The sequence below is a fragment of the Macaca thibetana genome, chromosome 14 (genome assembly GCF_024542745.1).
Source record: "Macaca thibetana thibetana isolate TM-01 chromosome 14, ASM2454274v1, whole genome shotgun sequence".
NCBI lineage: Eukaryota > Metazoa > Chordata > Mammalia > Primates > Cercopithecidae > Macaca > Macaca thibetana.
Genome location: NC_065591.1, coordinates 58,764,953 through 58,778,794, shown reverse-complemented (window position 1 = coordinate 58,778,794; position 13,842 = coordinate 58,764,953). Strand labels below are relative to the sequence as shown.

Sequence of the window (13,842 nt, the reverse complement as noted above, 5' to 3'; positions counted from 1 at the left end):
ATTATGGTTTTCAATGCAGACTCTGCCTTTTACTGCCCATGTAAACAAGTTATCAAATTCTTTAAAAAATTACATAATGTATCTAAACTTCAGTTCATTGTGTGGCAATAAGGGGAAGATAATAATACGGTCTAGATCACACAATTATCGTAAAAAGAATGTGAAAAAGGAAAAAGTAACATATATAACATAATTCTATTATGTATTAGGCAAATGCTACCAACATGAAGTCATAATTTTTATTTTTATTATTACTGCTTTTATTACTGCTATATAATATGTGTAGCTCATTGTAGAATGCTTGAAACCCCAGGAAGCAAAATTAAGGAGATAGTCCCATCTCTCTTCCTACCACTTGAAAGTGACTATTGCTAAAAATTTGCATATTGCTATGCACATATTGATGAGTTTGGAATTTTACATGTAAATCATATGTATTTTTGTGCTTTTTTCCATTTACTATTATATGGTGAGTATTTTTCAATAGTGGTAATGTTCTTTAAAAATGACTTATATGTTTACATGACATTTCCTTAAATGCTTGGGTCATAATTGACCCAATCATTTGTAGATTATTGACACAATTTTGACACTATAATGATGTAACATTGAACACGTTTATATGTGAAATCATTGTGCCTTTTGCTTGTGTGTATGTGTGTGTGTAAAGAACAGTTAAAACATGGATCTACTCACTTCAAAAAATTTTGAGTACACAGTACTGTATTGTTAACTATAGGTACCATGTTGTACAGCAGATCTCTAGAACTTATTCATCTTGCCGAACCGAAACTTTATACCCTTGGAAAGCAACTCCTGACTTTTACCCTCTCCCCAGAACCTAATATGCACCACTCTACATTCATTTTCTGTAAGTTGGATTATTTTAGATACCTCATATAAGTGGAATCATGCACTGTCCTTCAATGACTGGCTTGTTTCACCTAGTATAATCCTCTCCATATTTATCCCTGTTGTTGCATATAGCAGAATTTCTTCTTTTAAGGCTAAATAATATTCCATTGTAGTTATATAGCACATTTTCTTTATTCACTAATCTGTCAGTGAATGTTTAGGTTGTTTTCATATCTTGGCTATTGTGAACAATGTTGCAGTGAGCATGGGAGTGCACATATCACTTCAAAATCCTGATATCAGTTCCCTTGGATATATTCCCAGAAGCAGGATTGTTGGGTCTATTTTTAATTTCTAGAGGATCCTCCATAGTTTTTTTTCCGGGGTGGCTGCAACATGTTACATTCCCACCAACAGTGCACAAGGGTTCAAATGTCTCTACATCTTTGCTAAAACTTGCTTTGTTTTGTTTCTTTGTTTTTGCCTGTGGGTTTATTTATTTGATAATAGCCATCCTGACAGGTGTGAGGTGATAACTCACTCTGGTTCGGATTGGCATTTCCCTGATGACTACTGATGTTGAACATCTTTTCATTGCCTGTTGGCCATTTGTATGTCTTCTTAAAGAAATATTGATTCAAGTCTTCTGTCCATTTTAAAATCAGCTTACTTATTTTCTTGGCTACTGAGTTGTAGGCATTTATTATATATTTTGGATATTAACCTCTTTTCAGATACATGTTTTGCAAATATTTACTTACATTCTGTAGGTTGTCTCTTTACTCTATTGACTTTGCTACATGGAAGCTTTTTAGCTTGATGTCCCACTTGCTTAATTTTGCTTTTATTGTTTGTGCTTTTGGTGCCCTATCCAAAAAATTGTTACAAGACCCAATGTCATAAAGCTATTTCTCTATGTTTTTTTCCAGGAGTTTTGTAGTTTCAGTTCTTTTTTTTTTTTTTTTTTTTTTTTTTTTTTTTTGAGATTAAGTTTCATTCTTGCTGCCCAGGCTGGAGTTCAATGGGGCAATCTCGGCTCACCACAACCTCTGCCTCCCAGGTTCAAGCGATTCTCCTGGCTCAGCCTCCCAAATAGCTGGGATTACAGGCGTATGCTACCACACCTGGCTAATTTTTGTGTATTTAGGAGAGACAGGGTTTTGCCATATTGGCCAGGCTGGTCTTGAACTCCTGGCCTCAGGTGATCTGCCTGTCTTGACCACCCAAAGCACTGGGGAGTTTCAGTTCTTACATTTACATTTTTAATTCATTTTGAGTTGATTATTGTGTGTGGTATAATAAAAGGTAAAAGAAAATTTCATGGTTTTGCATATGAATATTCAGTTTTTCCAAAATCATTTGTTAAAAAGATTACCCTTTTCTCGATTATGTGTTCTTGGAACACTTGTTGAACATCAGTTGACCGTGTATGTGTGAATTTATTTCTGGTTTCTCATTTCCACTGATCTATGTTGGCTTTTATGCCCCCTCTACCTAAATTTCTACTCTTTGAAAATCTGTGGGAATCTTTTGCCATATATCTTAAGACATTTTCTTATTTTAATGTTATTTCTTTTTTAATTTTGTATTTTTACGTTTAAAATCATTTAATTTTTACTTGGGCTAATCAATCATCTTTTTTCTTCAGGAATTTTGTTAGAAATTTAGAAAGACCACAAACATATGTAAAAAAATATAAACATATTTTCTTCACACTCAACTAGAGCTTAATTTCAACATTTAAATCATCATCTATATTGAATGTAATTATTTATGATAAATGGTGAGAGTTTAACTGGGCTTGTTTTTGCATTGCTCCAGAGCTCTTTATTGTATTTTTCTTGTATATATACTATTTTCGGACTTCATTATGTTTCCATGTCTTGTCTAATACAAATATAGCATACTTAAAGCATGTGTAGAGATATTATAAAATATTTTCATGTTATAAATAATGTGATAAACTATAAAATAATGTTCCAAAGTATTTTTACATATGGTCACAAACATAGAATTTTTTTATTTTGCAATTACTTTAAAGTTTTAATAATTTGACAAAAATTTATATTTTCATAAAACTATTTCCCTAGTCATAAACACAATATGACACGAAATTTGTTCAAGATTAGATTATGACATTTCATAAGGGTTTTGATTATTTTAAATAGGATACTAATTATTTCCTGATACGTTTATTTCAAAATTTTTTTTATTGATAACATGAAATTTATTTTGCAACTGCTTTTTCCTTGCATACAAGAAAAATATTAATTCTTAAAATACATTGTATGATTAGTCAACTCATTGAACAAGTTAGTTTTCTGTCATTGAACAACTTTTCTTCTGAAAGTAATGATAATTGTCTATTCCTTTTTTTTTCTTTTCTTGGAGACGGAGCCTTGCTCTGTCGCCCAGGCTGTGCAGTGGCACGATCTTGGCTCACTGCAACCTCCTCCTCCCGGATTCAAGCAATTCTCCTGCCTCAGCCTCCCGAGTAGCTGGGACTGCAGGCTCATGCCGCCACGCCTGGCTAATTTTTTTGTATTTTCAGTAGAGACGGATTTCACCGTGTTGCCCAGGCTGGTTTTGAACTCCTGAGCTCAGGCAATCCACCTGCCTCGGCCTCCCAAAGTGCTAGGATTACAGGGGTGAGCCACCATGCCCAGTCCTTCTGTTTTCTTTTCCAGTGTTGATGCCTTGTTTATTATTCTCATCATATTATTTTGGCCAGAATTTTTAAGCCAATAGTGGCATTAGAATTTCAACAATATCTATGATCTTCAGAATATCTATAAACCCCCAAAAATTATATGCAAAATTTCACACATATGTACATTTGGGAGGAGAAAGAGTTCATAACTGCTGTCAGATTGTAAAAGTGTTCCATAGTCCCCAAATTCTCAGAACCATTGCTCTATTATTATACTACTAATCTCAGAATTGGCTATTGTTTATATAATATTCAGGATTCATTAAGAAAGTTTTCTCTTCAAAAGTTATAAAACTTTGCTGTGTTGGATTTTTTTTAGATATAAATGTTGAACTTTCAAACAGTTTTAGGATTTAATGAGGTTAACTTTTTTATTGAAATGTTGATGAGATAAATTATATTTGATTATTTCTTAATTACAAATCATATTTGTATTCCTATAATAAATCCTACTTGGCCATACTATATATGTATGTAACTATATATGTTTTGGGTTTAAAATGATTGCATTTTATTTCTTAATTTTGCATTTATATTCACAAGTCAGATTGGTCTTTTGGCTTATTTGTGTGTATATTATATTTGCTGCTTTGAAAACAGGTATAGGTAATTGTCATAATATTAATTGGAAAACACTGCATCTTTTTCTTTGTCCTGAAACAGTTCATCTAAAGATAAATCACAAGATTTACCTGTTCTCTGAAGGAATAAATTACCTCATTCATTTTATCCTGGTTAATGAGCATTTGCATTACAATCTTTTGATAAAATTACTTCAAACCACTCATTTTTACCTGTTTTATTCAAGGCTAAACTTCACATACTACTAGAAAGCTATTTCATTTTAAAAATCAGACATTTATTAATGTAGTAGTATTTGCTTACAATTTTTAAAGTGTCATTCCATATCTGAGATTATTTTACATATTTTATTCCTAAATTACATACTTTTGTTTTCTCTATTATTTCTTCATTAGATTTTCCAACAATTTTTTACTTAATATTTTGAATGAACAAATCTCAGATTTATCAGTTTTAACTTTTTGAAATTAATTTCTGCTTTTAATTCTGTTTTCTCTTTCTGTGTCTATTTCGTTTTCTAAGTTGATTTGAAGAGCAATTTAATTCATTTTTATTGTTTCTTATGTGATAAGATAAAATTATTCTCATTCGAATTCATACAAACCTGAATCTACTATATTTTGTCATATGTGTGTTCAGCAGAAATCTATCGTCTTCTGAATTCTTTTATCTTTTTTTTTTTTTTTTTTTTTTTGGTGTATAGCCTAAAAGGTGTTTTGATTGTGACTTGTGTGGCTTTGTGGGTTTGAGTTTTCTTTTTTATTTCTTTTCTATCTGCAAACTTAAAGCTTTCTCTACCCTCAAAGTTAAAAGGAAACTAGAACAATGATTAAGATATGAGTGAGTATCTTTTTTTGCAACGGGTTTGCCGCCAGAACACAGGTGTCGTGAAAACTACCCCTAAAAGCCAAAATGGGAAAGGAAAAGACTCATATCAACATTGTCGTCATTGGACACGTAGATTCGGGCAAGTCCACCACTACTGGCCATCTGATTTACAAATGCGGTGGCATCGACAAAAGAACCATTGAAAATTTTGAGAAGGAGGCTGCTGAGATGGGAAAGGGCTTCTTCAAGTATGCCTGGGTCTTGGATAAACTGAAAGCTGAGCGGGAACGTGGTATCACCATTGATATCTCCTTGTGGAAATTTGAGACCAGCAAGTATTATGTGACTATCGTTGATGCCCCAGGACACAGAGACTTCATCAAAAACATGATTACAGGGACATCTCAGGCTGACTGTGCTGTCCTGATTGTTGCTGCTGGTGTTGGTGAATTTGAAGCTGGTATCTCCAAGAATGGGCAGACCTGAGAGCATGCTCTTCTGGCTTACACGCTGGGTGTGAAACAACTAATTGTTGGTGTTAACAAAATGGATTCCACTGAACCACCCTACAGCCAGAAGAGATATGAGGAAATTGTTAAGGAAGTCAGCACTTACATTAAGAAAATTGGCTACAACCCCGACACAGTAGCATTTGTGCCAATTTCTGGTTGGAATGGTGACAACATGCTGGAGCCAAGTGCTAACATACCTTGGTTCAAGGGATGGAAGGTCACCCGTAAGGATGGCAATGCCAGTGGAACCACGCTGCTTGAGGCTCTGGACTGTATCCTACCACCAACTCGTCCAACTGACAAGCCCTTGCACCTGCCTCTCCAGGATGTCTACAAAATTGGTGGTATTGGTACTGCTCCTGTTGGCCAAGTGGAGACTGGTGTTCTCAAACCCGGTATGGTGGTCACCTTTGCTCCAGTCAACGTTACAACCAAAGTAAAATCTGTCAAAATGCGCCATGAAGCTTTGAGTGAAGCTTTTCCTGGGGACAATGTGGGCTTCAATGTCAAGAATGTGTCTGTCAAAGATGTTCGTCGTGGCAACGTTGCTGGTGACAGCAAAAATGACCCACTAATGGAAGCAGCTGGCTTCACTGCTCAGGTGATTATCCTGAACCATCCAGGCCAAATAAGTGCTGGCTATGCCCCTGTATTGGATTGCCACATGGCTCACATTGCATGCAAGTTTGCTGAGCTGAAGGAAAAATTGATCGCTGTTCCGGTAAAAAAACTGGAAAATGGCCCTAAATTCTTGAAGTCTGGTGATGCTGCCATTGTTTATATGGTTCTTGGCAAGCCCATGTGTGTTGAGAACTTCTCAGACTATCCAACTTTGGGTCGCTTTGCTGTTCGTGATATGAGGCAGACAGTTGCGGTGGGTGTCATCAAAGCAGTGGACAAGAAGGCTGCTAGAGCTGGCAAGGTCACCAAGTCTGTCCAGAAAGCTCAGAAGGCTAAATGAATATTATCCCTAATACCTGCCACCCCATTCCTAATCAGTGGTGGAAGAACGGTCTCAGAACTGTTTGTTTCAATTGGCCATTTAAGTTTAGTAGTAAAAGACTGGTTAATGATAACAACGCATCGTAAAACCTTCAGAAGGAAAGGAGAATGTTTTGTGGACCACTCTGGTTTTCTTTTTTGCGTGTGGCAGTTTTAAGTTATTAGTAACTCAGTAATTTTAAAATCAGTACTTTTTAATGGAAACAACTTGACCAAAAATTTGTCACAGAATTTTGAGCCCCATTAAAAAAGTTTAATGAGAAAAAAAAAAAGATATGAGTGAGTATATTTCCATACATTTTTTGTATAGTAAGAACTACTTTAAGTTTAAAATTATTAGCTCAATAATTTTTACTTTTTGCTAGCATTTTGTCTATCATTTCTCTACTTTGATCTGCCATTCTATGTTCCTAGAAATTTATCTATTTTTATTTCCGGAATTTTTAATTTATTCTATAATTTTTATCATTTCATAGTATTCCTCAATTTCTCAAACATTCTCTTAATTCAGTTTCCTTCAGTATCCAAGACTGGTTTTCACAGTCTTTTAATTTCCTTATGACATTTTTTTATTTCCAGGTGTATTTTTCTTACAGCATATTGAACAGGTTTATGACTACCTATTCAATAGTATTTTATTTTATGTTGTTGGTAGTACAGTTTACAGATGTTTACGTTTCTCCTATTACTTACTTTTTTTTTTTCGGAAGAGGGCCATCTCCTTTGATAGCTTAGATATGTCCCATTAGTTTAAATTGTTATGTTCCTATCTCCCATGACTTCACTCTGTTTATTCTGAAGTACAAAAGTCTAGAATGTCTTATAATAAAACAGTAGTTTCTAATTGATATGCTGTGTTTACCAATATCATTGATCCTTTCGTTTTATTCAAAATTGTATAGGTTTGTGTGTGTGTGTGTGTTTATGTGAATGTGTGTGTGAGAGAGAGAGAGGGAGAAAAAGAGAGCTTGAGCAATTACAGTTGCTAAAATCTCCAATATTTTCCTCACAATTATAAATTTTGTTTCTTTTTTCACTTGTTAGTGCCACAGAGCAGTCCAATTTCAGTGTGATAAGTATTATTTTAAGAAATAATTTTTTTCTGCATAGATTCTGCAATGTTTTTAATATATTCTTGAAAACCATATTGTTCACGGGGGCACACTGGTTGTTAGTCATTCTTTGATTTTGCCTGTTGCTTCATGAGTTCTTGCTATTATCTAATTGATTTGTTTGCTTAATAACATCTTCATTATCTTTCTTACTATTTATTATTCCAGCTCCATTTGTTTGGCTCAGTTTTTCAGGGACATTAATTATTTGTTACATTGTTTTCTGCTTTTTTAAGTTTTATCTCATTTTCATCTATTTCTCCATTTTCTGCATCTTATGGGAGAGCACTTCAAGCCTTTCCACGTAAATTTTCTATTTTAGGCAGAGTCAGAGTCAAATCCAAGCTTTATTGTTCTCAGTAAAAATTTTGTTTTTGCTATTGCAGTTCACTTTCATTACAATATTTTCCTAATTACACATAGCACCCTGTTTGTGCCTACATTTTTTTAAGGACTGCCCAAAATCTAATTTTATTTTTGCATTCTTTATAAATAAAAAGCAACCAATAACCATTTTCCTCTTAGATCCAACTTCAATGACCATATTTTCAGGAACTACTGAAAGATTTCAAGTATGTTGTTTGTAAGGAATAGTTTATAATTACTGAATTTTACATTTTTGCTTAATATACAAAATTTTTGCTTAATGTATTAAGCATATTTTTGCTTAATATGTTTTGTAAACTATAGTTAACTCTTGGAATGTCTAAAATAAGCTACCTTTATTTTCATTAATAAAAATGATGTAATTTAAAATTTTATGCACATGTAACATTTTAAATATACAATTTCCTTAACATAAGGTAAAACAGTCTTAGGCAGGCTGCCACTGGGATTTTTTTTTTTTTTTTTTTTAATTAGAGGCAAGGTCTTGCTATGTTGCCCAGGTTGATCTCCAACTCCTGGGCTCAAGTGATCCTCCCATCTCAGCCTCTCAAAATGTTGAGATTACAGGTGTGAGCCACCACAACTGACCTGGGAATTTTTTTAATGTATGTGGTAATACACAGGTATAGATCACATTTAGTTTATGACCAAGTTAATTAATAAGTCAAAGAACACGTAAAATTTAAGAACAAATAGACCGGTTGTGGTGGCTCATGACTATAATCCCAGCACTTTGGGAGGCTGAGGCGGGTGGATCCCCCGAGGCCAGGAGTTCTAGACCAGCCTGGCCAACATGGCAAAACCCTGTCTCTATCAAAAACACAAAAATTAGCCAGGCATGGTGGGACACCTGTGATCCCAGCTACCTCGGAGGCTGAGGCATGAGATCGCTTAAACTTGGTGGGCAGAAGTTGCAGCGAGCCAAGACTGTGCCGCTGCACTCCAGCCTGGGCAACAGACCGAGTCTCTATCTCAAAAAAAAAAAAAAAAAAAAAAAAAAAAAGGTACAAATAGATCTTTGAAAAACTTCTGACATTTATTTACCTCTGGACAAACAAATAAGTGGGAAGAGTCATCAGTATAAACCTCTTTTAATTTTAGTCTTTATCATTAAAATTGCCTAAGTTCTTGGAACACAGAAAAAACAAATTTGAATGCATTTGTAACAGTTTAATAATTTATATGTCTCATTCTGATCTTTTAATGGAATGTTTTAAAGCCAAAGCATAATTTACTGCAAAGATAAATTAGAAAAGGCAAATAAACTTTTGAATAATATGTTATAATGACCTGGACAAAACTGATTATTAGCTAGTAATACAATTATTAGCACATGCAACAGATTGAAAAATTAAATCCTATGCTACATACTCTTAAGTATTTTGTCAAACATGAGATATATTTAAATGTTTCTATCAATTGCATTCCTTTTGCCACATATATTAGTTTTTATTTAAAACACGAAAACAATTATCTTTCCTCCAGATTCTCATGTTAATCAGTGCAAAACATTGCAATTTTAGTAAAAATTGTTTATTACAATGTTATTTTAGAAAGGCTTATTCCTCAAACTATTGAACATGTACTTAAAAGACGGCCAAATTATGAGAACGATCAACTTCAATGGCTTCCTCTACGCCCAACTTGGCTTCTCCATGTCCTTCCTGTGACTCATCAAGAGAGACCAGGGCCTCATTTATGCCACTTGCAGAAGTTTCTCATGATATATCATTATCTTGAAAATTTAGACTTTTAATAGCTTATTTCATTTTTTTCATTGTGTTCTCCTCTTCCTAGCAGCTTTTTAATTTTCATATTCCTTTTGGTTTTCAATGTAGAAAACAACCTTAGTTTGTTCTTTGCTCATACTAGGAGTGTTTTTCAAGAGATTCGGAAAAACTCCACCCATTGTTCTTTGACGACCATTCATTATAAAGAGGACATTTCGTTCTACTTCAGCAGTTTCCATCAGATGTTCAATTGCCTTTTGTTCCCAATAATCCTCACTACTTGAGCCATCAGATCTTTCTTTGGTTCCTGTAACCCGAATGAAATTTCATTAGCCACTTTCTCTTGAGAATCTTCCTTTGTAGTCTCATATCGACCTTTATAGTTCATTTCTGGTTCTAGTCTGTTCCCTAGCCTGTCTTTTACAGGTCATTTCCTTTTGAGATGACCTAGCCCCTTTTCCTCTTCCTTTGATCCCATTTTTGTTTGTTTGTTTGTTTTTTGTTTTCTTGCCACCATGCATATATTCAGCTAGTTTCTCGTCTAGTCCTTTTATATGCTCTTGAGATTCCCTCTTAAGTTTCTTAGCAAGCAAACAATCGTAGGTCTCGAACTGTCCGCTTCTGTCAATAGCGCCCTCCATTCCCAAGATACCAACTTTAGTGGCCACTGAATCTTAATTCTGTTCCTGCAGTACAGCACCCCACATATTATTAATCTTCTTTGCTCCAGAAACAGGTGGTTTCTGACTGCTCTTGGCCAAACTGAAAAGACTCTGGTTTGGGAGGAGGGTTAAAACATTTCTGTTACTTACGCTTCCAAAGACAGCTATCATCGTCTGAATTAGAAAAACTCTCTTCACTTGAATCCACACTTTCAACAACTAGGTAACATGATACTGGTGCACATGCAGTTGCCCTGCTCTGGAAGGCCCTCATAAGCACTGTCCCCGCCTAGCACTTTCCACACTTGCTGCGGCCTGTCGCTGGGTGCCGCCCTTATGTCAGAATCTGAGTCATGTCGGAAAGCTGCCCATCTTCCATGTAGCCGGCCTCCAACACCCTCTTCCCGCGGTGCCTGTTCCTATATTTTAGCCAACTTTATTTTCATCTCTGTTGCCTAGAAAGTCTTTAAACACTATGTTATGTGTTCCTGTGCCCCTTTAAGGTACTATATATTTCTGCATTTTGACTTTCATTGTGATGTGTTATAATTGATTATTTAAATATTTTCTCTATTACATTCTAAGCTTCAGTGAATAATCAATCATTGTATCATCAGTGCTGTCATAGAAATTGAATAAATACAGAGTTTCCTTTCATATTATTCAAGATCATATCTCTTGTTTCATAACTTTTTATCCATGAATGTTTTCCTTTGAAACTTCACTCTAATGTTTCCTATATTTTTTATAGATTTTTTTTTTTTTGGTGGAAATCGGTTTTTTCCAATTTTCCTGTTCTTGAAAGAGAAGTAGTGGGAATCTCCTTGGACACACTCACTTTCCACAGAGTTGTAGTATAATACTCCTCTCAGATCTTAATTTTGAGAGTCAGTGGATTATATAGGTACTAAGAATCAGTTGTCAATTATAGATATGCTGGACCAAAGAGGAAACTGCTAACATTGTTTTCCATAGTCTGATGTGGCAAGAAAGAATAAGTATTATGTGATTTGAAGTAGTCTACAATTCTTACATTGAGTGAGAGGGGAAGTGCATTAAAACAACCACACCCTGTAAACATTATTCTCACTCATCCCTTCACCTCTATTTTTTCTACTTAGAATAACTTCAAAATAAAATATGATACAATATACATTTTTCACTGCATATCCTGTCAATTGTTTTGGAACTGGAGTCCCTAAATGCATACAGAAAGATTAGTAATAGTTTTGACAGCAGATGAAGATGAAAACAATATGTCTTTGATGAAGGCCAATATATAACAGGTATAAATAGAAACTTTCTACTGTTTTCTCATCTTACTTTGCTCCATTGCCTCAGGATCCCTTTCACTTAACCCTATTACAAAAGAATTAAGGGTGCAGAAGAAAACGAGTGTGTGTGAACAAGATCAGATTTGTTTTAGTAAATATGCTAACAAGATAAAAAAATGGAACATAAAAGAGAGGAGAAAGGTGACCTATGGCTCGTTTCAGTGCTTAGGCTCTGACCACTCTTTATTGCGTCTTTATTCTTAGCCAACACAAGACCCTTCCTCTTCCAGCTGAGGTGCTGACCTTGCCTCTATCACTGACAGTAAGAGAAAATCTGAAAAACAGATTGAAAATCTGACTTCCAATCAAGAATTCCTCTCCAGGACCACAGTTGGGGATTTATGCCTATACTTATGGCTACAGGAAACCGGACAGAAATAAGTGAATTTATCCCCATAAGCTTCTCTTCCCTGCCTACTGAAATACAGTCATTGCTCTTTCTGACATTTCTAACCATCTACCTGGTCACTCTGATGGGAAAGAGCCTCATTATTATGGTTACCCTAGCCGACCCCATGCTACACAGCCCCATGTACTTCTTCCTCAGACACTTATCCTTCCTGGAGATTGGCTTCAACCTAGTCATTGTGGCCAAAATGCTGGGGACCCTGCTTGCCCAGGACACAACCATCTCCTTCCTTGGCTGTGCCACTCAGATGTATTTCTTTTTCTTCTTTGGGGTGGCTGAATGCTTCGTCCTGGCTACCATGGCATATGACCGCTATGTGAACATCTGAAGTCCCTTGCACTACCCAGTCATCATGAACCAAAGGGCACGGGCCAAACTGGCTGCTGCTTCCTGGTTCCCAGGCTTTCCTGTAGCTACTGTGCAGACCATGTGGCTCTTCAGCTTTCCATTCTGTGGCACCAACAAGGTGAACCACTTCTTCTGTGACAGCCCACCTGTGCTGAAGCTGGTCTGTGTAGACACAGCACTGTTTGAGATCTACACCATCACTGGAACCATTCTGGTGGTCATGATCCCCTGCTTGCTGATCTTGTGTTCCTACACTCTCATTGCTGCTGCCATCCTCAAGATCCCATCAGCTAAAGGGAAACATAAAGCCTTCTCTATGTGATCCTCACATCTCCTTGTTGTCTCTCTTTTCTATATATCATTAAACCTCACATATTTTCAGCCTAAATGAAATAATTCTCCTGAAAGCAAAAAGCTGCTATCATTGTCCTACACTGTTGTGACTCCCATGTTGAACCCCATTATCTACAGCCTGAGAAATAACGAGGTGAAGAATGCCTTCAGCAGGATGGTCTGCAAGACCCTAGCCCTCAGAAAATGTATCCCATAGACCTTAGGAAGTAAGGCTAAATTCTACTGAATAACAATTAGTTTCATGTTTGGGACACCTCTCTGCCTCTCTTCACATATCTATTGGAATGAAACTCAGCTATTGAAATGGCTATTGGAAAACTTGGTGGAGAGAAGACAGCCCAGTGTTGATGTAAACCTGTCATTATCATCTTCCAGATTCCTTTACCTACCCATCATAGACTTAAACTGTTTTTCTTATTGGTGCAATTGGCACTTTGACACTTCTGTGGCCAAACCATTCGAGATACTCACTTTGCTAATGAGCACAAATGTGAATATATTGTGGACAATATGAAACTACTTGTAATATGACCTTGGGGACACACAATGGTCAAGACAACGATAATTATCAAATGTCATCTTGGCCATCATCTTGGTTTGGACAATTCTGACACCATTCAGTAGAAAACCCTATAACACTTCCAGTACATAATTCTTGCTCTTCCTTTCATTTTGCATGCTCCTAAGGAAGTGTTGGCTTTTATGTTTGTGGATATTTAGCATGGATAGAGAAAAGAGGGTCACTAATCCCCATACATGTTCCTTTATAAGCCCAATAGCCTTAAAAGACTCCTTCCTTAGGCTATTCTTCCCAGGCAGAGTGAGCTGTTTCCAATTGTCTCTTGCAGATTCATTTTCAAGTTCTTAATCCTTGTTAAAGTAATTTCAAAATTTCACAAACACAATCTCAATCATAATGCTGCTTTTTTCAAGGCTTACAGTGGATCTTAGCTGACTCCTATATTTGCTTAGTGCCTTTAAATTTTAAATTTTTATATATTGTTGACATGAAAATAC

At 35.7% G+C, this 13,842-nt stretch overlaps 3 protein-coding genes and 1 pseudogene across 3 annotated transcripts; 3 read left to right on the top strand and 1 right to left on the bottom strand.

Moving 5' to 3' along the window:
- The first annotated feature begins 5,059 nt into the window (after positions 1-5,059).
- LOC126935267 (elongation factor 1-alpha 1-like) lies at positions 5,060-6,089 on the top strand. Its single transcript, XM_050756516.1, has one exon. The coding sequence runs from the start codon at positions 5,060-5,062 to the stop codon at positions 5,459-5,461; it is 402 nt and encodes a 133-aa protein (XP_050612473.1). The 3' UTR covers positions 5,462-6,089.
- On the top strand, positions 5,522-6,761 carry LOC126935189 (putative elongation factor 1-alpha-like 3). The gene has a single exon (XM_050756388.1). It carries the CDS (start codon positions 5,522-5,524, stop codon positions 6,446-6,448), a length of 927 nt encoding a protein of 308 aa, XP_050612345.1. The 3' UTR covers positions 6,449-6,761.
- A 2,979-nt stretch (positions 6,762-9,740) lies between these two features.
- On the bottom strand, positions 9,741-10,986 carry LOC126936464 (phosphorylated adapter RNA export protein-like; annotated as a pseudogene).
- Positions 10,987-11,967: 981 nt separating this feature from the next.
- Positions 11,968-13,281, top strand: LOC126935123 (olfactory receptor 10A2). Its single transcript, XM_050756332.1, is given in 1 exon segment — positions 11,968-13,281. A coding segment is annotated over 1 exon segment (966 nt). The 5' UTR covers positions 11,968-12,055; the 3' UTR covers positions 13,022-13,281.
- Positions 13,282-13,842: the final 561 nt, after the last annotated feature.

Bases quoted from the DNA above. Each gene is read 5' to 3' on its own strand.
- LOC126935189 (XM_050756388.1), top strand. From the start codon at position 5,522: ATGGATTCCACTGAACCACCCTACAGCCAGAAGAGATATGAGGAAATT.
- LOC126935267 (XM_050756516.1), top strand. From the start codon at position 5,060: ATGGGAAAGGAAAAGACTCATATCAACATTGTCGTCATTGGACACGTA.